This window comes from Danio rerio, chromosome 11, assembly GCF_049306965.1.
Source record: "Danio rerio strain Tuebingen ecotype United States chromosome 11, GRCz12tu, whole genome shotgun sequence".
Taxonomy (NCBI): domain Eukaryota; kingdom Metazoa; phylum Chordata; class Actinopteri; order Cypriniformes; family Danionidae; genus Danio; species Danio rerio.
The window spans coordinates 5,620,161-5,644,175 of NC_133186.1; the positions used below are offsets into that span (position 1 = coordinate 5,620,161).

Here is a 24,015-nt window from a genome sequence, read left to right on the forward strand (position 1 = left end):
CATCGCCAGAGCTGAATCTTTCCTTCATAAATTGTGTAAGACTGTTCGGTAAAACTTATCAGTGATACGAAGGATGCTGTAGTACTCTATCCCCTGGTTTCACAGACATAGCTTAAGCCTAGTCCTAGACTAAAATGTAAGTCTGAGCTGTTTCAACAGAAATAAAATTGCACTGATTGATTTTTAAATAAGAGGTGCCTTTGTTTTGTTTCAAGATGCACACCAGTAATGTTTTTTTTTCTAAGCATGTTTGTAAAATTTACTTAAATGTCCTAGTTAAACTATGGCCTAATCCTGGCTAGTCTAAGCCCTGTCTGTGAAACCAGGCCTACATGTACTTAAGGTTAACATGGGATCAGCCAAAACTGGGTGTATTTGCTCACATTTAATTAAAAAACACATAATATTATTAAGGGCGAAGCAGTGGTGCAGTAGGTAGTGCTGTTGCCTCACAGCAAGAAGGTCGCTGGTTCGAGCCTCGGCTCAGTTGGTGTTTCTGTGTGGAGTTTGCATGTTCTCCCTGCATTTGTGTGGGGTTCCTCCGGGTGCTCCGGTTTCCCCCACAGTCCAAAGACATGCGGTACAGGTGAATTGGGTTGGCTAAATTGTCCGTAGTGTATGAGTGTGTGTGTGGATGTTTCCCAGAGATGTGTTGCGGCTGGAAGGGCATCCGCTGTGTAAAAACTTGCTGGATAAGTTGGCGGTTCATTCCGCTGTGGCGACCCCGAATTAATAAAGGGACTAAGCCAAAAAAATGAATGAATGAATAATATTATTAAGTGACGTAATTGCATAGGAAATATTCAGCAGTAGCTAATTAGACGTATTACAGTACTTCTGAATAAACAAGGCCTCTGCCTTTGTGCATTTAGGAGCAGTATATCTTCATCCACGATGCCTTGATGGAAGCCATTCTTGGGAAAGAAACAGAGGTGCCCTCGAGTCAGCTGCACAGTTACGTCAACAGCATCCTGACGCCGGGCCCAGGGGGCAAAACACGACTAGAGAAGCAGTTCAAGGTGGGCACCGTCTCTTTCTTTATGCAAAGTATATTCAACAAGCAATTTATCGGTGGAAACTGTTTGCAGAACTGCCCTGCATGACATACACTTAGCATATCACAACACTCATGCTCACACGCAGTTCATTTTTAATGCATATTTATGCTGGTCGGAATTTTGCTTTTATCACTTCATACTTTATCGTTTCACACCTGCGACTTACAAGCCAAGCCTGACAGGTTCTGTGCGGGTAAAATGTGTGATATGTGGTTTGCTGGAGTTTCATGAGTTCATGAAATGTTTTATTAGGCCAGATAGTCCAGCTTTTTAGAGTCCCTTTTGGTTCAGTCTCAGTGGCTGAATATAAATCACATTTTATTTGGGATGCTACATATCAAGACAAAGGTTGGAGTGGCAGTGCCTAATATAATTTTCGCATATGCGCCCGAAAATTAATCTATGCGACCTCACAATATATCTGGGAGCATTAGTGCGACTGCAGATAATGATTGTAGTGCGACCTGTTTTGATTTTTTTCTAAAAACGTGCTGAATTGCTCTTCCCTGCCGCTATATTGGTTCATATTAGCTGTCAAGGCTTTCCGCTGTTAGGTGACAGGGAATGAGCTTTTATGACCACGGGAAATGCAAACGGCTGAAGAGTGAAAACTTAAAGCACGCAGGTTTGCAAACCCCACCTAAAGTTGAGGCGCAGATGGGAGCGATCATGACATGTGGTGAATATTGATCCGCCAGCTGAGATTAATCGAGTACGTGCTTTTCGGAGGAAGCGCCCGAATCTCCATGCGTTTCATTCACTGCGTGTTCAGCGCAAATGTCAGCTAAAAGTCAAATCTAATACTGTACATATCATCGCCAAAGAAGCTCGTCTTTACTAAGTTTACACTGAAACTGCGGCTCATAACAAAACAGCGGTATAGAGCCGGTGGTCATTGCAAGAATCCTGCTCTGCCTGCTCATAAATTGGGTCGGCTGACTCGACTGCTTTTCCACTAACACAGAAAAATGAAAATCAGCTCAGACTGAACATTTAAATTGACACAAACTGAAACCAAAACTTTTAAAGAGTGATAAAAGTGAGACTTAATTTCTTTTGTCTATTCTTTCTTGAGGTGTATATTATTATTATTTTTTTATTTACTTACTGATGACTGTTTTGCAGCTTTTAGCCTTGAATTTAATTACTTATTATAATCTTTTGTTTGTTTTGTAGCAGAAATATTATTTATTAAACTGACATGCATAAACAGCAGAACAAAATATATATTTCTTACTGCAATGCTTCATTTTTGTTTGATGCAAACTATACATTTCATAAAGTAACAGACTTTTATAGCAGATAACTTGCATTTACGCACATTCAATGCAGCATGATGATGAGAAATGTATTCCATTGTTTCTATTATTGTCATTTTCATCATCATTAATATTTAATAATTATTCGACATTCATTTTGGAACTATTGCACACAAATATCAATGTCATCTCAGCATTAGTTAGATAGTTGTTTCTGGTTTTTATTCGTCCTAAATGATGTTGTTTTAAAATACAATAAATCCCTTAAAATACAATTTGCAGCGGTGCTCATTCATTTTTGGTGGGTGCTCCTAAATTTTTTCTGGTGCTCCTAAATTTTTGAAGTTGGGAGCACCGGTGCTACCAAGTAAAAAATATTAATTTCGAGCCCTGTAATGCATCTTTTTATTGTTTACTTAAATAAGGAGTCAACTTAAACAGTTTTGATAGTTGTTTATTTGTTTGATTATTTGACTCCTGAAATTATCGCCAATTATTGTTCTTATACTGGACATTTAACCTTCCTGTTGAGTTCAAATGGTTAGCGTGGTCTTATATGAGAGATTTACTCTACTTTTCATTTGAAAAATTCAATAATTATTTGTCTTTTATCAACAGTTGGTGACTCAGTGCAATGCAAGATTTGTCGAGTGTTTCAGTGCTCAGAAAGACTGCAACAAGGAGAAGAACCGCAACTCTTCTGTTGTACCATGTGAGTACTATAAACCAAAATATAAAACAATGGTCAATTAAATAGTTTGCCCACATTCAGGTCATCCCAAAGACTTCTGTTCATCTTCAGAGCTGAAATCAAGATAAAAAAACATTCATCTATATTCATCCAAAAGAGCGAAGATTCAAAATTTTTATTCATTCATTCATTCATTCATTCAGCTTAGTCCCTTTTATTCGTCAGGAGTCGCAACAGCGAAATGAACCGCCGGATGCCTTTTCCGGTACTGGGAAACACCAATACACTCAAATGCACACACCTAACCTACGGCCAATTTAGTTTGTTCAGTTCACCTATAGCGCATGTCTTTGGACTGTGGGGGAAACCCGAGCACCCGGAGTAAGCCCACGCGAACAAGGGGAGAACAAGCAAACTCCACACAGAAACACCAACTGACCCACCCGAGGCTTGAACCAGCGACCTTCTTGCTGTGAGACGATCGTGCTGCTCACTGCGCCACTGCGCAGCCCTATTATGTTTCCGTTTTTTATTATTCAAATGGCCAAATTCTGAGGAAAGTTGAATGTGCTGGTCAGTTTGTTATTTGCTTAATAAATGACACTAGGCTAACTTTTTTTCTAATGATATATGATGTAAAAAAACATCTATTTTAAAAACAAATATTTGTCATATTTCTTTATTCTAAATATTTGGGAAATTATTTTGGTACAACAGAAAGTGTAGTTATGATGATCATCTGACAAGCTAATTAATTCAATAAATTCAGCTAAAAATAGTGCTTAAAATGTCACCTAAATTCAGTATTTAAACCTCATAATTAAATACAAAATGAGGCGAATAACTGCAAAAAGATCCACTTTTTGAGGAAAAAAGAATCACCCCTTTCACCAGCTTGACTACGGGCCTGCTACTATTGGTTTTCCAGCATCCATCAAGCATGGTTAAGCTTTTGTGACCAAATTTGAATGCTATAAACATTATAGCAAGGGATTTATTTGTCCTCTTTGTTGAATAGTTTTGGGTGAAAAAGTTGTTAGTGGAGTGACAAACATACCTGACAATATTCATTTAATTTCATTTTTTTGTCGGCTTAGTCCCTTTATTAATCCATGGTCGCCACAGCGGAATGAACCGCCAACTTATCCAGCAAGTTTTTACGCAGCGGTGGCCCTTTTAGCTGGGAAACATCCACACACACCCTCATACACTATGGACAATTTAGCCTTCCCAATTCACCTGTATCCGGAGCACCCGGAGGAAACCCACACGAACGCAGGGAGAACATACAAACTCCACACAGAAACGCCAACTGAGCCGAGGCTTGAACCAGCAACCCAGCGACCTTTTTGCTGTGAGACGACAGCACTACCTACTGCGCCACTGCTTCGCCCACCTGACAATATACCTGCATTAATGTTTCAAAGATGAACGCATTTCTTATGGGTTTGGAGTGACATGGGCATGAGTGAACAATGACGTCATTTTATTTTGTGAACTCTTTAAGGATTATCAGCACTAAAGGATCTGTCCTCACTAAAATGTCAAAATAATAGTAATGTATTACACAACAAATGTATGTATTGTGTACTGCAGAGTATTTACTTTGTCTTTTGCACACACATATGTTATTTAGTGGAACTGCTGTTCTAGTATCTAAACTGTAACAAAAATGATCTTGCATCACTGTTTGAGCTCTCGCTCTCTCATTCCGCCATCCTGATTGGCTGTTTTTGTTCCTCTCAGCGGAAAGAGCACGTGTTGGTCTCGCACCGTTGCCTGGGATGAAGGGCACTGATTACATCAATGCATCTTACATAATGGTGAGTCCCCAACACCCCCACTGCAGTAAAACATTAACCAATGCTGTAATTTAAAACAAACATTCAGTGTTCTGAAGAGAGCCGATCTGTTTTACAGTCACAAGCCTGAACATTTGCTGAAATGTTGGCTTTGTAGCACCTGTGCACCATGTTTTGAAACGGTACAAAAGTAAAAAAAAAAAAAAGACAGGTCAACAAGAAAACAGGCTTCAACTTAAGGAATTCAGTCTTTTAACTAATACTTCAAGAGTTCACACTTATCTGATGATTGATTATAAAGCTTGTTTGGCATGCTGTCCTGGGAGAGAGCCCTGAGCTCATAAGATCCTCGAGCTCAGGGATCCCTCTCGTTTGCAAGGCGAAAGGGGAGTTTGAGCTCAGGTAGATCTCGAGAACTCCCCTGCTGTAGTAGCTAATGAACAGATAGTGATTGCTCTTAAGAGATAACTACCTATGTACATATACAATGACTGTAAAAAATATGGACGACGCGACAGCCCTTTTTCCCATTGAACGCCTTGAGGGCAAAACGCCTGCTTGACGGGCACAAACTGTCGCAAAAGACTGCTGAAATTGGAGCCAGACATGCGCAGAAGGATTGTCTGATGGAGCCAGAGGAGGAGCCGCGAAAATGAGCAGAGTCGAGCTTCCAATCAAACGCTTTATGTAAAATCAACTACGCCCCCCGAACTTCTCAGCATGCGTTTGCTGTCATATCAACACAAATGGATGTAATACGTTAACAAATATGAGGGTTTTATATATTCAATCGCGCCAGCTCCAGGCCGCAACACATAACTTACTCGCGGCGTCGCGGGCTGATTCCGGCTCGCATGCGGCAGCGCCTGCTCGCTCGGCCGCCGCATCTGGCTCGATTGACTCGGGCTGGAATTGGGTAGTGAGTCCAGGCATCCGGAGTAGGTCCAGCAGAGGTAACATTAGTCAGTCTGAGCTCTAAGAGATAAGTCTCCGGCAGGCGAGAATCTAGCCGGAACTGTATTTTGCTATCTGGGTGGCTAGGCGTGTATCAGCAAACTAATAAAGCCCGAAAAAAGCCCTGAACTTAGCGAATAAACAGTGTTCCACCAGGATCATGTATGTCAGAAACTATAGTTTACTGCTGAACTCATTTTGTCATGGTAAAATAACACAGAAATCGAATAATAACATTTCAGTCTACTTCAGTCTCCTGCCGAAGCTCAGACGCCGCGCTTTGAGAAACTGTCAATCACAGCTGTCAATCGCGATGACACGCATTAAATTACTGCTAAAAACAAACTGTTTACAAAAATGAAGATCTGCACCTATTTCAGCACAATAACCAGTGCCTTAATCGACCAGAACTATCTTTCAGGACATTTTATTGCAAGTGTAATATTTTTTTTTATTTGGGCTCAAGTCTCCTTCATTAACACGGAGGAGGCGGGCTTTATGACTTGTACTGCAGCCAGCCCCCAGGGGGCGATCTAACGGCCAAAACCTTCACTCAAACGTAGGCTTGCGGCACACTTGGTCAAATAGCTTAACTTGCATGTGTTTGGACGGTGGGAGGAAACCAGGGAGCTCGGGGGAAACCAACGTGAGATGGGAAGAACGTGTAAACTGTACAGAAACGTTGGCTGGCTTGGTAAGGACTAGAACAAGGGACGATCGTGCTGTGAGGCAACAGTGCTAACCACTGGGCCACCGTGCCACCCATCTAGGAAAGGAGGAGGAGTAGGGGTGGAAGGGGGGATTCTTCTAAATGAAGATGGCTGTTATATGGAACTTAGGGTAATTATAGTGGCTTAGGAATCGTCTGATTGGTGAATCATAAATTGGATAATGTGAGACCAGCCGAAAGCAATCATAAGCATGTGATCCTCTCGAAGTTAGTTTATAAATAGACTTCACTAAGTTGTAACTCTATAGGGTGTGTAAATTAGGACACTTTTTAACACTTGAATTTGTCTGTACTAACTCTAACAGGGCTACTACCGCAGCAATGAGTTCATCATTACCCAGCATCCCCTGCCTCACACCACTAAAGATTTCTGGAGGATGATCTGGGACCACAACGCTCAAATCATCGTCATGTTACCAGACAACCAGGGCCTGGTGGGTATTCAGGACTATCTGTATGTCTCTTGTTTGTCTTGTGTGATGAGGGAAACTCTAGTTAAAGGTGGCATAGTGTGCATTGATGAAACATGTTAAACTGATCTCTTATATCTACAGTACATAGTATGTGGCTTAGGTAATTCATATTTATTCAGTTTTTAAATAAATTTCAGTATTGCTATTGACTAATATGAAAATATTTATGATTTATTTACTATAGTTTAATGTAGTTTGTACAGTAACATTTTCTGTCTTTTAGTAGATGTATTATATGAGAGACAGTGGTTCTCAAACTGTGGTACGTTTACCACTAGTGGTACGCGGGTTTCCTTCTAGTGGTACGCGGAGATAAAATAAATAATAAAAAAAATATATATATACACTTTTAAGCCTTTGACGCAAACGATAACACTGTGATCAGCACCGACTGTTCCCTGAAGCGTATGGTCACATCTGTGTGCTTAGAATGTTTACTCCAGTGCATCACGTCATCAGGTGCTAAAAATCCACCCGATTTGTCGCAGAGCCAGAGAATGTGTGCGGCGAGTGCGGAGCAGATCCGCACTAGAGAAGCGCTTTTGCAGACCAGGGGCCTCATGTATCAACGCTGCGTACGCACAAAAACTTTGCGTACGCCAGGTTTCACGCTCAGAATCGCTCACGTTTGGATTTACTAACGATGAACTGAACGTGGGAATGTGCGCAGCTCCATGCCAGCTTTATGGCTGGCGTACACACATTTCTTGTGCGTGTCTGTTTTATTTCCATTGGCGACTCCTAGAGGCAGTTGTGTTAAATTGCACTCTACAAAGTGTCATTAAGCTGTGCATTGACAGCTGTATGAGACGGGTTCATCTAGCAGGTATATAAGGTTTCCATACATACAGTTGACCAGCCGAACATTAAAGCGCAACTTGCAGCGGTCGCCTGTTTTCCCAATGTAATGGGAGCGATCAACTGCACGCACATTGCTATAAAGACACGATCTGAAGATGAATTTGCATACGTGAGTCAGAAACATTTCCATTCAATAAATATGCAAATAAAATATCATGCACAAACCTATTAATGATTCCTACTTGTCTTCTTCGTGATAAATAGTAGGCAAAATCTGATATGCAGTGGGGGGGAGAAAGGAAAATGAGTTCACCAGACGCTGGATTCGAACTGAGTTCATGCTCAAACGTGTCAAAACATAATGACATGCGTTTTACGAGCTGCGCCACAGACTGTTAAGGTAACTGAAATATTTTACACATATAAATCACACTATTTCCTGTTTACTCCACTCAGTGGAGTATTTAACTGTGTTGACCGCATCAGCTAAACTCTCCCACTCAATTTTTTCTTTTGTTGTTAATTCCGGTGGACAAACTTGCAAATAACACCGTTTTTCTCTGGTCTACCTCCAAAAGCAGCACCTCTAATTCACATTCTGTTCAAAGTTTCTCTTTTTGCTTGCTTTTGCCATGGCTTTTTTGTTGGGTTTTGCCAAAGTAGAGTCATTAGCATATTCATACGGGGGAGGAGGCAGGGAGGGGTTTTGCGCTCGTGCATGTTGCCCTCAGTTTCACGTTCATTCTGATGTACAAAAGAATATGCGTGGGATTCAGCATACGCAGTGATTCATACATCTGAATTTTTTTCTGCGTACGCACATTTACAGCTTTGTGCGTACGCAACGTTTTAGTAAGATTTCCACACAAGTCTTCGTACATGAGGCCCCAGTACTGTTGTGTTGGCATTTCAGTTACTACAACCTCAGGAATCTTCCAATGCTGCTTCATCGGTAGAATAATTCTCAGAAATGTGTTAAAGAAATTTGTGTTCGTAGTTGTGTAAAATAATGCATGTTTTCGATATGTTATTTGTTTTGTAAAGCGTTAGTTTTGTAAAGTTTGTTTTGTTAACCAAAGTTGGCTTTCGGTTAATTTGTTACCTCAGATTTAGGCTGATTAATCTGGATGTGATTCAAATGTCTCGGGACACAAATCAAGCAACTTTGCCATGCTTAAAGCTTGGAGCTAGAATAATTAAAGTTAGTCTCTGTATACGGTTAACACAAACTCCATTAATTAATCTGCTTCCTCATTATGGTGGTACTTGGAGAGTAATTTATTTCCGAGGTGGTACTTGATAAAAAACATTTGAGAACCACTGGTTTACTTAATAAAGAAGATCTAATTGGATTTGCGTTGTAAACATTAAATACAAGTTAAAAATGTATTACTTTTTATTTAATATATTAAGGTTTTAGTTATAATACTCCCAAAATCATTCCGCACAAATCCGAAGATTTTTACCAAAATTCTGCTTAGAAACAGCCAAAAATTTCAGCAGATTCCGTCTGGCCCTAGACATGATGCTTAAAAATGCATCAAACTCTTATATTCAGCCGTTTACATATATCTGTTGCCCCATTTCAAACATCATTATACAATAGACATGTTAAACTAACAAAGAAATACATTTATGCAGACCTAATGCCTATTTGGGGTGATGCTGAATAGATTTATTAACCATATTTCTGACACTGCATGAACAGATGAGCTGCTTGTTTCACACTCACAGAACAGCTTTATCTTTCCTAAAGCCTCTGTCATTTTCAAAATAATTCCCACACACAAAGTACATTAATACAAGCTTAAATAAATGTAAAACATTAGGGGAAAATATTGTTGTAATCTCATTAGAATACGTTGAGGCCAATCAAACTGCTAGGGGCGTGCATATATTAATGATCCCTTGTGCATGGTAACAGTCTGTAAGTGGCTTGTTTGTCACTGGAACTCACAGTATTTCACGGTATATCACAGAGAACTATGTCATTTCCTTACACTGAAATCTTATTGTTCAACTATGCCAAGGTATATCCAGATTTGCATTCTATGACACCTTTAATGTTATTGGCTGAGCTCATCAAGGTCATCCGATGTGTTGTTATACTGTGAGCTGTGAATTATGGTGATGGGATAGAAGAGTGTCCGTTTTACTGTCCGTCTTTAATGAACTCCTTTACATATGTTCCTGCAGGCGGAGGATGAGTTCGTGTATTGGCCGAGTCGAGAGGAAGCCATGAACTGTGAGGCGTTTACAGTCACTCTTATCAGTAAAGACAGACTCTGTCTCTCCAATGAGGAACAGATCATCATTCATGACTTCATCCTGGAGGCCACACAGGTCTGTGGAGAAACAGCTCGCGATTGAAAGTGTTTAAAATATATCATTATTACAAGGGGCTGTATGGATTCAGAAACTCTTGTTATTAGCAATATAATTCAGACCAAGCAGTTTTGTGTTCACCGAACAGATATCCAAACATAAACCAAGTCTAAATTTGAGCTGTCAAGTGAAACTCTTAACAATAGCCTGAAGCTAGACTAGTCATCAAATAGACATTCATGTGTTGTTATTCATTCCTTTGTGTTTGATGACAGGTCTAGTTTTGAGCTATTTTTAGACATCTATTTCTCAAATTTAGCCTTGTTTTAGCCAAGACGACTATGTCAAGATGTCTATTTGACGTCCATGAGACATCTTTTCAACCTAAATGCTTGTTGGGATGGAAGAGAGCGCACAGATATCACATCCTTCTCATTTTTAATACACAACGTTCTACAAATACAATGTAAAATGTCAGGCTTGTGTAATCAACATCTGTGATAAGAATGCATATTGTTATATTTAATTGATTGGTTAGTTATATTTAAATAGTATGAATATTAATATACTTTGTATTAAATAATATACTTTAATTAATAATATAACAAATAATAAACAAATAATAACAAATACATTTCATTTGAACTTTAATTAGTAACTCTTAATATAATTTACTTTTTAAAAGTTTTGGATTTAGATTATTATGAGTAATTTTGTCTCAAATAGCCATTTAATTAAGCACATATTTAGATTTTCCTATGATGCAAAGCTGAGATTATTATGAGCCTTTAGAAATGATTCTAATATGCTGATTTGCTGTTAAAGAAATTATTTAAATTGTTCTTAATATTAATATTAATATTTTTAATATTTAATATTAAATTTGTTTAATGCATTAATATTATTATTTAATATTCGTAATATAAAAAACAGCCTATGACTTCTTGACTACACACATACACATTAAATGGTTGTTATTTTTGTGGAAATTTTGACATTGTATTAATTAAATGCATATTGAAGAGAAAGGAAAGATGAATTATATATTATATAATTATATATATTATACAAAAACATATATATATATATATATATATATATATATATATATATATATATATATATATATATATATATATATATATATATATATATATATATATATACATATATACTATGAATAGATTCTTTAATTAAAATTTGAGAGTAAATATGTTGCCTTAAAAGAGATAAGTTGATTAAATCACTTGTAACTTAACACTGTTAAGTTGACTTTGCCTATTTTTTTATAACTATGCACATAGTTCTTTTACTTAAAGGTCCTGTGAAATTAAAATAAAAAAAAATTAAATATTCGTTTCAGTCTGTTAGTTTTAAGAAGGGGTGCCCAAACATTTTGGTATGAAGGGACAAACACCAAATATCATTGAGAGCCGTGGGCCGAAGATAAGCATACCAAACTATTTTAACTTAAAGTTGGTCATGGGTAATGTTCTAATTCATTTCATAATAATCATAAATAAATAAAAAACATTACTTTGAATCGTATTAGCCAATGACGCATAACGTTTTTAATTATAACTCTTTGTAGTTCAATGCTGAATACATTAGTCAAGTACGATCTGCCTTTGCCTTGATTCACTCACCAAAGTCTCTGTACTGTCCTCTATCTGTCGGGTGACAGTATGTACAATTTAAACTAAATCTGATTTATTCAAACTACTTTAATTGAAACGTTTAATTTCAGGTCGCTCTTTTGTCGCTTAATAAAACAAACAAATAAAAGGTCACTTAAAGTTTCAAATGACAATCTCTAAACCATTCCCATCATTCCCCCTCTCTCTCCTTTAGATGGAATAGTGGGCCAAATCAAAGTTGCCCAAGTTTGGGCATCTCTGGTTTTAAGGATATCTGTAAGCTAGTGTGCTCCAAAACAGTGACGAAATTTGCATTTAGAAAATATAAATCTGATATAAACCTGTTTAGTTTGTCTCTTTTACCTAAAGTTCTGTCTCTTTTTCTTCAGTTCCTTATCAAATCTTGACCAATCAAATGCTCTCTAGTATCTGACATGCCCCGCCCACTTCAAGACTCTTCTCATGTGCTTTTCAGTTGATGCGCTTGAGCTTAACTCACTCTCACTGGCAGAGCTGTGATAAACACAAAACACTATTGGATGTTTTTCTAAAGGGGAGGAACTCTTCTATGTCCTGCACTCTCTTTATTTTTTCATTTGAGATTACGTTAAGCATCAAATAAAAAAATGCACATTTCAAAGCACTTAACGGGACCTCTGATCATTTTAATGCAACAGGTTTACTTTTTTCATTTAAGTCAACTAATCACTTTTTACAGTGTATATTACACATACATAATTTGTACATTTCTGTATCAACTGCATAAATGATTTGAAATGATTGTCTCTCTCTCTTTTACTCATTAGGATGATTACGTTTTAGAAGTTCGTCATTTTCAGTGCCCAAAATGGCCAAACCCCGACGCACCCATTAGCAGCACTTTTGAGCTCATCAACGTCATCAAAGAAGAGGCCATGACCAGAGATGGACCCACTATAGTGCATGATGAGTAAGTGATGGGCTTTTATCTCTGATTTGCCTTATGGAATGTACAGTTTGACCTAAAAATAACCTGCATACTGATATACGGTATGTTGCATGTCAGAATTGGCCCATAAATGTAAACATTTTACCATGTTTTGTGACTTTAAATGTGTAATAAGTAGTGCTGGGTTAAAGATTAATCACAATTAATAGCATCCAAAATGAAGGTTTGTTTTGACATAAGAATTCAAGTTTACTTGTATAGCAATTGTACATTATTACATTACAGTCAAAATCAAAAAAGTTATTTCACAGTATTTGCTATATTTTTTCTTCTGGAGAAAGTCTTATTTCTTTTATTTTCGCTAAAATAAAAGCAGGTTCATTTTTTATCATTTTAGGGTCAATATTATTAGCATTTTTTTTCTTGATTGTCTACAAAACAAGCCATCGTTATACAATTATTTGCCTAATTTCCCTAACTTGCATAATTAACCTATTTAAGTCTTTATGGGTGCTTTCATACTAGCAGTTTTGCTCCACACTCCAGTTCTTTAATGTCAGAGTTTGGTACATTTAGCGAGTGTAAACGATGTCTTCTGGATTCGGGTGCAGACCTGTGAACCATACCCGAGTGCGCCTGAAAGAGGAGTTCTGGGGTTTGGTTTGTGTGAATTTCGGTCCGGTTCACATCTGAAATAAATTCAATCGTACCAGATAACGAAAGCGATCCGCCAAGTGTACTACATCTTTAGTTTTCATAGTGTTTATTTGTGTGTGTGTGTGTGCGTGGGTGCGTGCGTGCGTGCGTCTGTCTGTCTGTCTGTCTGTCTGTCTGTCTGTCTGTCTGTCTGTCTGTCTGTCTGTCTGTCTGTCTGTGTCTGTCTGTCTGTGTCTGTATCTGTGTATCACCTAACTTTACCTTGGCCACAAGAAAGAATGACCCAGTGCAAACACAGTGAAAATGTCTGCTAGTCTCCTTCAAAAAGACTTTGCATTGCGAAGACAACGCGTGATGTTCTGAACGTTTTTAATATTTTTGCTGCAGATAGACGCAAGTCGCTCTCTGTATGTTACCAAAACCAAAAGATTCAGTAAAAGCAGAATGATCGCGATGTGTGTACCTCTTTCCATTTTGGTGCCTTGCTCCCGTGGCTGTCCATACCTAGCAACAGCTGAACACACAACAGCAGCTTGATGACGCAAGCGTAGCAGGGTTTAAAAGAAAAAAGACAGTGTGAACACAAACCAGCTGAGAAGGTGGCAAGGCGGGAACAATCAAACTTGGGTTCAGAGCAGGCAATTGAACCAAGTGTGAAAGCGCCCTAAATAGGGTATATGCACAGCTAATGTTTCTCTCCATTCCAATAAACTTCCGGTGAACAGTTAATGTGACTTGAATTTTAAATCTTTTAACTTTATAGGGGTCATTTTACAGATGAAAAGCCATTCACATCCATGCGCCCGTCAGAATTAACAGGCTAGCTCTGAAACTCCATTGAAAATTCTGGGGTAAAATAAATTGCCTTAATTTAAAGACATGGCACAGAAAAATGTAATTTATTACAGTGCATCTTGTACATTCTGAGACCAACTTTACATCGTATATCAATCAGGCAGTGAAGATCATTGATTTTTAAAGAAACAGACCTTAAATGTGCCGATTTTGTAGCTGCATACAGTTCACTGGAAGCGTTTGACCCTTACTGAAAAATGAAAAGTCCTTCTGCTTATACCTTATTGCACTTTAAGCTGTATAGAAGTGTCTTGAAAAATATCTAGTAAATATTATGTGCTGTCATCATGGCAAAGATAAAATTAGTTATTAGAAATGAGTTATTAAAACTATTATGTTTAGAAATGTGTTGAAAAAATTTGCCATCCGTTAAACAGAAATTGGGGGAAAACTTACAGGGGGCTAATATTTCTGACTTCAACTGTACCTATACACATATATTATCACATCAAACTTTTATTTTGGTTGCGGTTAATCTTTGCCCAGCACTCGTAATAAAAATTATCAACATAATGTAAAGTTTTAGTACCTCTGAAGTATGAACACTGAACTGAGCAGAGCTCTCCAACATTCCTTCTTGATATGTCAGCGTTTTGCCCATCTTTTATGTGCAGCTCGTTCGACGAGGTTTTGGAAACAAAAGACATTCAACAGAGTGGAAACAAAAGCCTTCCATTTTAGACTACAAAGAGTTGAGAATCTAGTCAGAAGCAGATCTCCCTCTAACAACAGGGAGACGTGAGCGCAGAAATAACTCCACAGGAGAAGCAGATCGTTGCTTCTGTCAACAGGAGGAGCGTTTCTAATGAACGCCATGCTAATTAAGACAGCCATCTAATGGAAAGCTCTTAGGGTGATACCATAGTAACATTGCACATTTCCAAAAGCTCAATTAGTCCACCATGTTTATCAGATGAGGCAAGCGGGCCTCATTAGCATAATGAATAAACATGAGGGGGCCGTTGTGAATCATTTTGTGGCAAAGTGATGTCTGTTGATATTAAAGAATACTCGTTAGGGCTAATTGGATCACAGCACCTTAGGGTGTCAAACAATAGAAGCAGTAATGGATTTGATTCCCATAGACTTAAATACAGAGTTTATCGTGGGAGACGTTACACTGCTGTTAGAGAGAACAGCAAGGACACAAGATGAATGCCTACAAAGTGACTTCTGGCCTAGCACCTTCTTATCTGCACTCACTTCTGCAGATCTATGTGCCCTCCAGAAACTTGCGTTCTGTGAATGAACGTCGCCTCGTGGTTCCATCCCAAAGAGGAAAAAAATCACTTTCGCGAACGCTCACGCTCAATCTGCCCAGTTGGTGGAATGAACTCCCTAACTGCATCAGAACAGCAGAGTCACTCGCTATTTTCAAGAAACGACTAAAAACTCAACTATTTAGTCTCCACTTCACTTCCTAATCTGCAATTGCCTACTTGAATATCACACTAACTGTACAAAAAAAAAAAAAAAAAAAAAATTACTAACACTTCCCTTCTTAGACTTTACAGACCTGAAACTTGCCTTTAGTACTTATTCATTGTTGCTCTTAGTTGTGTAAATTGCTTCCTTGTCCTCATTTGTAAGTCGCTTTGGATAAAAGCGTCTGCTAAATGACTAAATGTAAATGTAAATGAATGAGAACAGATCATCCATAACGTAAAAAGAAGTCTACTCTCTGGGTGCTTTCATACCTAGCAGTTAGCGCGGTTCGTTTGGCATATGTGAAACTACCAATCACCATATCTAAAAAATGAGAACTTGTTTCAACCTCCTTAAGTGTAACTTCATAATTTGTCCCATAGGAAATTAATGTGGAATACCAAAATAAATATATATATATATATATTATTTGTCCAAGAAATCTTACCCAATGCTGATCGAACATGCCTTTTAATAATGGTCTGAGTCTGTACAACATGCTCAGTATGTGAAACGCATGCGCACACACCCCCACAAACATACAGACCCCCTAAAACGCCATTAAAGTCTGTTGTTATTTTTGATATTTTGAGGTTTTTATGCAATCATAAGCCAAACAATTTCACCAAAGTCAACCCATTTTTAGGGTTTGGATGTCTGAAATTGCTGAAATGATTTTTGTTCAACTTATGGATGACAAACATTAAATGAAGCAAAAAATATGCATATTTTACATTAAAAAGAACAAGGTCGTTTTAGGTGCAGTTGAAGTCAGAATTATTAGCCCTTGATTTTTATTTTAGTTTTTAAATATTTCCCAATTAATGTTAAACAGAGCAAGGAAATTTTCACAGTATGTCTGATAATATTTTTTCTTCTAAGAGAAAGTCTTTGTTTTATTTCAGCTAGGATAAATAGTTTTTTTTTAAAACTATTTTAAGGTCAAAATTATTAGCCCCTTTGAGCTGTATTTTTTCGGTAACACTTTACAATAAGGTTCATTAGTTAATGCATTTACTAACATGAACTAATCATGAACAACACATGTACAGCATTTATTAATCATAATTGACCATTTACTAATACATTATTAACATTCAAGTCCATGCTTGTTAACATTAGTTAATGCACCATGAGTTAACATGAACTAACAATAAACTACTGTATTTTCATTAACTAACGTTAACTAACATGAACAAATGCTGTAGTAGATGTATTGTTCATTGTTTGTTCATGTTAGTAAATGCATTAATTAACATTAACTAATGAACCTTATTGTAAAGTGTGACCATTTTTTCAATAGTCTACAAAAGAAACCATCGGTTTACAATAACTTGCTTAATTACTCCAACCTGCCTAATTAACCTAGTTACGCCTTTAAATGTCACTTTAAGCTGTGTAGTGTCTTGAAAAATATCTAGTCAAATATTATGTACTGTCATCATGGCAAAAATAAAATAAAGTAAAGAGACGAGTTATTAAAACTATGGTGTTTAGAAATGTGCTGAAAAAATCTGCTCTCCGTTAAACAGAAATTGGGGAAAAATAAACAATAATTCTGAAAAGAATTTAATATAGAAAAAGAACATTAATTGAAAGATTTTATTTGATCAAAGACAGCGATATTGTCACAATCACCAGCGTTCAAGCTTATACAGAACTACACATCTGCCACCAAATGAACTACAAATACCATGATGCTGTGTGCCAATCAACACCTGCTACAGCTGACAATAATCCGGACACTCACACACAGCTAAAACACATAATCAATGATATAACATCTGTTTGAAAATAGCTGTTTTGGCTATAGCTAGAATTCAGGGCTCCAAATATTAAATCTAAATTGACCTTTTTTTTAATGCATTTCACTGTGTTTGATTAAAATGCATAGTAAAATAGGAAATGTGAAGGGTTTTTAAACATAAGAATACAACCTGACTATTTTACTGCCTTTGTATTGTGTAAATATTATATTATTATGAGTAAGTTGACTTTGTCATTGATTGTCCTCTTTTTCAACTCTGCTATTTTAATGGTTTTATAGATGATTTAAAAAAATAAAAGTCCTGGTCTACTATTTTCTCTGATATTTTTATTATTTTTAAAGTGACATAACCAGTGATAGAAAGAGTACAGAAAAAAATTATACTCAAGTAAAAGTACCATTACTTGCCCAAAAATAAAGTGCAAGTAAAGTAAAAGGATCTGTTATAAATATTACTCAAAGTATGAAAAGTAGAACTTTTAAAAGTACTCAAGAGTAATGAGTTACACTGTGAAAGTCTTATGCATTTACATGCAATTTGGGCATGTATGTGTGTGAAAACGTAACATTCTGTAGTGCATTTGGTTATTGCTTAAGGCCATTTCAGTCATCATACATCTGTCATCCAGTTTGAACAGTCTCTGGGTTATTGCATGTGAAGATTTTGGATGTCTTCTTGGACACTTTTAATGTATTCAAATGCTAAGCTTCATTTAGATAGCACCCATGTCTTAAGGTAGTTCAGTGTGATGCAATTTACTTTGTATGTGCGATTTGATTTGACAGGAATCACAGGACTTGGAATTACAGGACTGATTTTCCTACTTTAGCCAATCCCATAAACAAGAAAAATAAAGTAGTGACTGCAGGTTGAAGGAAAGTAGTGGAGTAAAATACCAATACTGCACTAAAACTTTACTCAAGGGAATGAAAAGTACACATTTTTAAAACTACTCACTATATTACAATTTCTGAGAAGAACTACTCGATTACAGTAATTTGAGTATTTGTAATTTGGTACTTTACACCACTGGACATAACGAGTTAAAACGTGTTTTGTAGAGCGTGGAGTGTAGACAGTTGTGATATATGATGGATGTTTGTGTGTGTGTCAGGTTTGGTGCAGTGTCTGCTGGGATGTTTTGTGCTCTCACCACACTGTCCCAGCAGCTGGAGAGTGAAGGAGCTGCAGGCGTCTATCAGGTGGCCAAGATGATCAACCTCATGAGACCAGGAGTCTTTACCGACATTGTAAGTGCTTGTATTCAGCTTTATAGGTTCATTACTGGTTGTATTTTATGGTGTAGTTCACTCACACACACACACACACACAAATCATTGACTTACTCTAAAATCTTAAAGGTGCTGCTTTTAAGTTTTCCACTCTTCTGAAGCATAAAAATAATATGTTTGCAGATATTTAAGAAACATGCTAAGTAAACATTAATTTATCCAAAAAACAATGCTAAAGTCAGATATTCTGCTTTGAAAATGTGCATTATGTGCCGGACCTGTCTTTGTTATGGTTCTTTTAACCCTCCCACTGCCACTTTAGCCAATTATATTTCTGCACCCCAGGTTGCCTTGTTGGAAATACTACATTCAATTAGTCATGTAGGCTTCCATGTATAAAATGCTACCTCCGGTGGACTCCGAAATAAGACACAGATTCAGAGTTCTACATGAGGTGGTTATTAATTAGCAAATAATAGAAATATTATGAACGTAAACATTTGGTGAGCAGCCTCTCAACCACAACCTCACGCTGCTTTTTTGGTTTTGTTTTACCTGGATCCTGGAATGGTCACTAGACTTGAACCCCATTCCACGTTCTAAGTCGGCCATTGTTTTAAGTGAGCTACCAAGCAATCCAGTCACACCAGAAAAACTATATGGAATTAAGCAGTCAGCGGAACCTCCCCATAGCGTTCATTTTACACACAAATTGCAGGCATATGTACCAAAAACTACATATTTCTCGGTTCTCAAAAATGTAGCCCTGAGTACATTTTCCCAATAAGCCTGTATTTGTATTATTTCAACAGTGACAAACTCAGCAAGGGTCTCGCCTTCACTCTTGTGAGGGGCCTGTGCAGGTGGTTTACAGCACTGCATAGAAAATATCCCAGTTAAGCAGTAAAGTCTAGATTGGATACGTGTACAGCCGGAAGTGCGATATGCACATTAATATAGCAGCATTTTTTTATGACACTGTATTACAATAATTAATATTTTACAGTACTGTGATGGTTAGGTTTAGGATTGGGGTGGGGGTAGGCATTACAAATACTATTTATTGAGTAATTTAATAGATAACATAAGTAATACTCAGTACAACTACTGTTTTTACAGTGCTGTGATGGTTGGGTTTAGGGTTGGGTTGGGGGTAGACGTTAATAAAAACACAATAAATGGGAAATTTAATACATAACATAAATAATTCTCGTTAACTTCCGGCACCAACCATATCCGATCTAGCAACAACCCAGTTTAGCCTACCGACACACTGGAAACCACATAAAAAAGTATTCTTATGGAACATTTTGCACAGTTAGCAGTGTTTTGTTTGGGTTTATTTTTTATTTAGTTGTACCTATTCTAGATCCAGTTTCTGTATGTCTATACTCCATATTCTACAGTCATGTTTTCTGTCCCTCTGTTTTTCAGGAACAGTACCAGTACCTTTACAAAGCTATGCTCAGCCTGATAAGCACTAAAGAGAACGGATCCAGCCCCATGTCCCTGGACAGAAACGGCAGTATGGCCATGTCTGACGAATCAGACCCCGCCGAAAGCTTGGAGTCCCTCGTTTGAAGCCCCCCGAACAGGCGCAAGAAGAAGAGGCACTTAATCTAACTTAAAACTTCAAGGACTAAGACAGACTTTTTCTGAGGCCTTTTTTTGCCAGAACTCTTGGTTAAAAGAATAACCTGATTACTTTTTTACACTGATAAAAAGTTTTTGATATTTATTTTTTTCGCCATTTTATGTCTTAATGTTATCCTACTGAACATTTGCACCGACGTTTTTGAGTTCACAACAAACGAAACAAAACGACACACAGTTCTGTCTAGTTTGCACTATGAAAATATCAGTGTTACTGCCTACTCCACCATCTGGACCACAGTCGGCTTCTCGCTCACGTGAACTCTCGCTGTCTCAGTCACGCTCTTATGTTGACATTTCACATTAAAGCGGCTCTCAGAAGCTTTACGAATAACCGCCACAAACGAAAACGACCTCAGACGCTGGAAAAAGAGATTAATCCCATGTTCAACCTGCGAAGACCCACCTCGAAATGTCACGTCCGCCAATTAAAGACCATATTCACGAGCAATATGGATTACGTTGGTTTCGATTTGTATGTTTGCTTTGATCATTTTGCGCACCCCGAATCATATAGCTATCCATTACGCTTCTAGTTAAACCCATATTTACTTTCTCAAAAGGTGGTATTAAAACAGCTACTGTGAACTTTTGTATGATTCATATTCTGCTTTTAATATATATGACTATATCGTATATCATGATAACGTGTGCTTTTGTAAATGTTAACTGTCATTCGGAGCTCCATCGAAGGATCCGCAGAGCTCATGTCTTCTCTAGCGCCCCCTGCTGGTTTGATTTCTCCATCGCTTTATGCTGCAAAGCTGCTACTTGTGTCACTTGAGTGCAACTGAATAGGTGATGACCTTCCCTGTCAACTCATAATGTAGGAGTTAGCTATTTGCCCACTTCATTTTGTAATTTTATACTGCTCTACGGTTGATTTCTTTTATTTGTTTTTAATAGTTCTGACATAAACCGTCCCATACTCTGAGAATAATGTATACAAGTCTCTCGATGCCTTCTGTACAGTCTCATTTCATCTCAGCCCGCGCGTATGTGTGTGTATGTGTGTGCGTGTTGTGTTTGGTATTGAAACAAGTAGACTAAGTCTAAGCATTTCTTCACTGACCGACTAACAGACTTCTGTCGCTGTCATTCATTTCAGATTCAGCTAGGAAAAACAGTTACTGTAATATCGCTAACGGTTCTCTACATGCCATACAGCACAAAGGCCTTGCTAACGGAACATTAGAGTCATGTTTATAACAAACAAACATTACTTTTTACCAAAGACTACAACCGTCATTTCCTTCAGTCATGAAATGTGAGAAAGTCGTCTTATTATTATTGCTATAATCGCTGTTATTGGTTAAAGAAGTTTTCAGAAGAATGTTTTGGTAGTGTCTGGGAAAACAGGTTTGAAAATGATCCCACGATGTTTGTTTCGTTTTATGTTTAGCTTTGGTTTTCTTGTTTGTTTCTTTCAAATTGCTCTACTAAAAGATGTTTGTTTGACAATTCACTATTATTTTTAGTTTTGCTTGTTTGTTTTTTGTAGAGTTTTTTCGTTAGTTTTTTGCTTTGAATTCTATTCAGATTTCTCCACTAAAAGATGTTTGTTTGTTTTACAGGTCACTTTCATCTATGGTTTTGCTTGTTTGTTTTGTTTTTCTTGTTAATTTTATTCAAATTTCTTCGCTAAAAGATTTTTTTTTCACTTTTGTTTTTATGGGCTTTGCTTTGTTTTTTGCGTCACTTTTCTCTTTTGTTTTGCTTGTTTTTTTATAGGGGGCTTGTTTTTTTTTTCAATTTGCTTCACTAAAAGATGCGTATTTTACAGGTCACTTTTTTGTTTTGTTTTTCTTGTTTGTTTTGTTCAAATGTCTCCACTAAAAGATGTTGGTTTCACTTTAAATTTTGTGGCTTTTTTGTTTCTGTTTTAGTTTCTTGCTTTGCTATGCTCTTTGTATGACTTTTATCTTTTGTTTTGCTTGTTTGTTTTTAATGGGGTGGGGGTTGTTTTGGTTTTTGTTTTGTTTGGTTTAGTTTTTTGTTTGTTTGTTGTTTTTGCTTTGCTCCACTAAAACATGTTTGTTTAACAGGTCACTTTAATTTTGTATTTGCTTGTTTATATTTTTATGGGGGGGGTCTTTTGGTTTGTCTGTTTTTTTTTTTGTTTTTTTTTTTTTGCTTTGCTTTGCTTTGTGTTTTTTTATTTAATTTTGTTCAGTTTTCTCCACTAAAAGATGTTTATATTACTTTTAATTTTTTGTGTTTTTTGTTTTAGTGTGGGGAGCTGTTTTGATTTGGTTTGGTTTTTGTTTCGTTTTTTGCTATGTGTTTTTCTTGTTAGTTTTGTTCAAATTTCTAACTAAAAGATGTTCTAAAAGTTCCACTTAATTTTGTGGGGTTTTGCTTTTGTTTTTTGTTTTTTTGTTTTGCTTTGCTAGACTAAAAGAGCTCTTGGTTTTGCAGGTCAATTGTATATCTGGTGTTTTGCTTGTTTTGGTTTGGTTTTTGTTTTTTGTTTGTTTTTTGCTTTGTGTTTTTTGCTCATTTTACTCATACTTGACTAAAAAATACTTGTTTTACAGGTCACTTTTATCTTTTGTTTTTTTTTGTTTCGCTTTGTGCATCACTTTTATTGTTTGTTATCTTTTGTCTTTTGTTTGTTGAAAGTGAAGAAGAATGTAATCTGTTGCCGATTTCTGTATGAAGAAGAAATATGTTTAATCTTTGTTTGTCCTTTGAACCATTCAAAAACATTAGAAAGATTGAAAATGTTCCCGTTTAGATGGAGAAGACACACTGAAGGTGTTTATTCAGTTCATGCCCTGTTTCTCCTATATGAAGGAGGCTGATAAACAAAGTCACATCTCCAACATTTGGAGTAATATTCTGACTTGTGCATCATGTACGGTAATGGGAGGTGACAAACTGCATTTCTACTTTTGTGTCCTGTGGTGTCGCATTTTTTCTTGTCTTATCCTAACATTAATTGTGGGTTGCATTTGCAAACATATTTGCATTACCATGTTAAGAATTGTACATATCCTTTGTTTGCCCGATCGCTCTCTGAAAGCTTTGTATCCTTGCATATAGTCACACACTTTATATTTTCTTATAAATCAATTTTGTTTCTTTCTTTTTAGTTCTGTGTTTAGTTCTCATGTTTATGGTTAACAAAAAATTCCCTAAATTCCCCCAGAAGGTGGCTGACATCACATTCCAGACCATCATACACAAACTAAGGCAGTGATTTTGGTGTTTTTCCCCCTCTCTCTCTCTTATTTTCTCTATGAATCTCAATAAAAATCTGTTTCATTGTCCAGAAGTGCAATAGAATAGCTCTTGTAAGTCAATGAATAAGTTCTCCCATACAAAGCAGGTGGGTGTCGCCATCATATCCTCCTTTTGTAATCTGGAATAAAACGCAAAGGGTCTTTTGGTTTTATTTCTTTTCTTCTTTTTGTTCAAAGCTATATCAAAGCATTCTATTATAGTGTTATTTAATATGTAAATTGTATTGCTATACATAAAATAAAATATGAGTTTTGATGTACTTTAACGTTTATCTTCATGTTGTACATTGTGTGGAGTGAGACTAGAATGCATTCATTCAATTTCTTTCGGCTGAGTCCCTTTATTCAACAGGGGTCGCCACAGCGGGATGAACCGCCAACTATTCCAGCATATGTTTTACACAGGGGATGTCCTTCCAGCTGCAATCCAGCACTGGGAAACACCCATACACTCTAACATTCACACACATACACAACGGACAATTTAGCCTACCTATATAATTCACCTATAGCCCATGTCT

At 37.0% G+C, this 24,015-nt stretch overlaps 1 protein-coding gene across 5 annotated transcripts in view; it reads left to right on the forward strand.

Annotated features, from left to right (window-relative positions):
• The window catches only part of ptprga (protein tyrosine phosphatase receptor type Ga), a 502,971-nt gene extending 479,217 nt beyond the window's left edge, over window positions 1–23,754 (forward strand). For 4 of the 5 annotated variants that reach the window (XM_073915995.1, XM_073915997.1, XM_073915996.1 and 1 more), the window contains 8 exons: window positions 873–1,019; window positions 2,936–3,029; window positions 4,755–4,831; window positions 6,800–6,928; window positions 9,965–10,111; window positions 12,537–12,679; window positions 18,479–18,614; window positions 20,031–23,754. In XM_073915995.1, the coding sequence (XP_073772096.1) occupies window positions 873–1,019; window positions 2,936–3,029; window positions 4,755–4,831; window positions 6,800–6,928; window positions 9,965–10,111; window positions 12,537–12,679; window positions 18,479–18,614; window positions 20,031–20,177 (1,020 nt within the window). In that variant the 3' untranslated portion in view covers window positions 20,178–23,754. 5 annotated transcript variants of the gene reach the window in all.
• The last annotated feature ends 261 nt before the right edge of the window (window positions 23,755–24,015 follow it).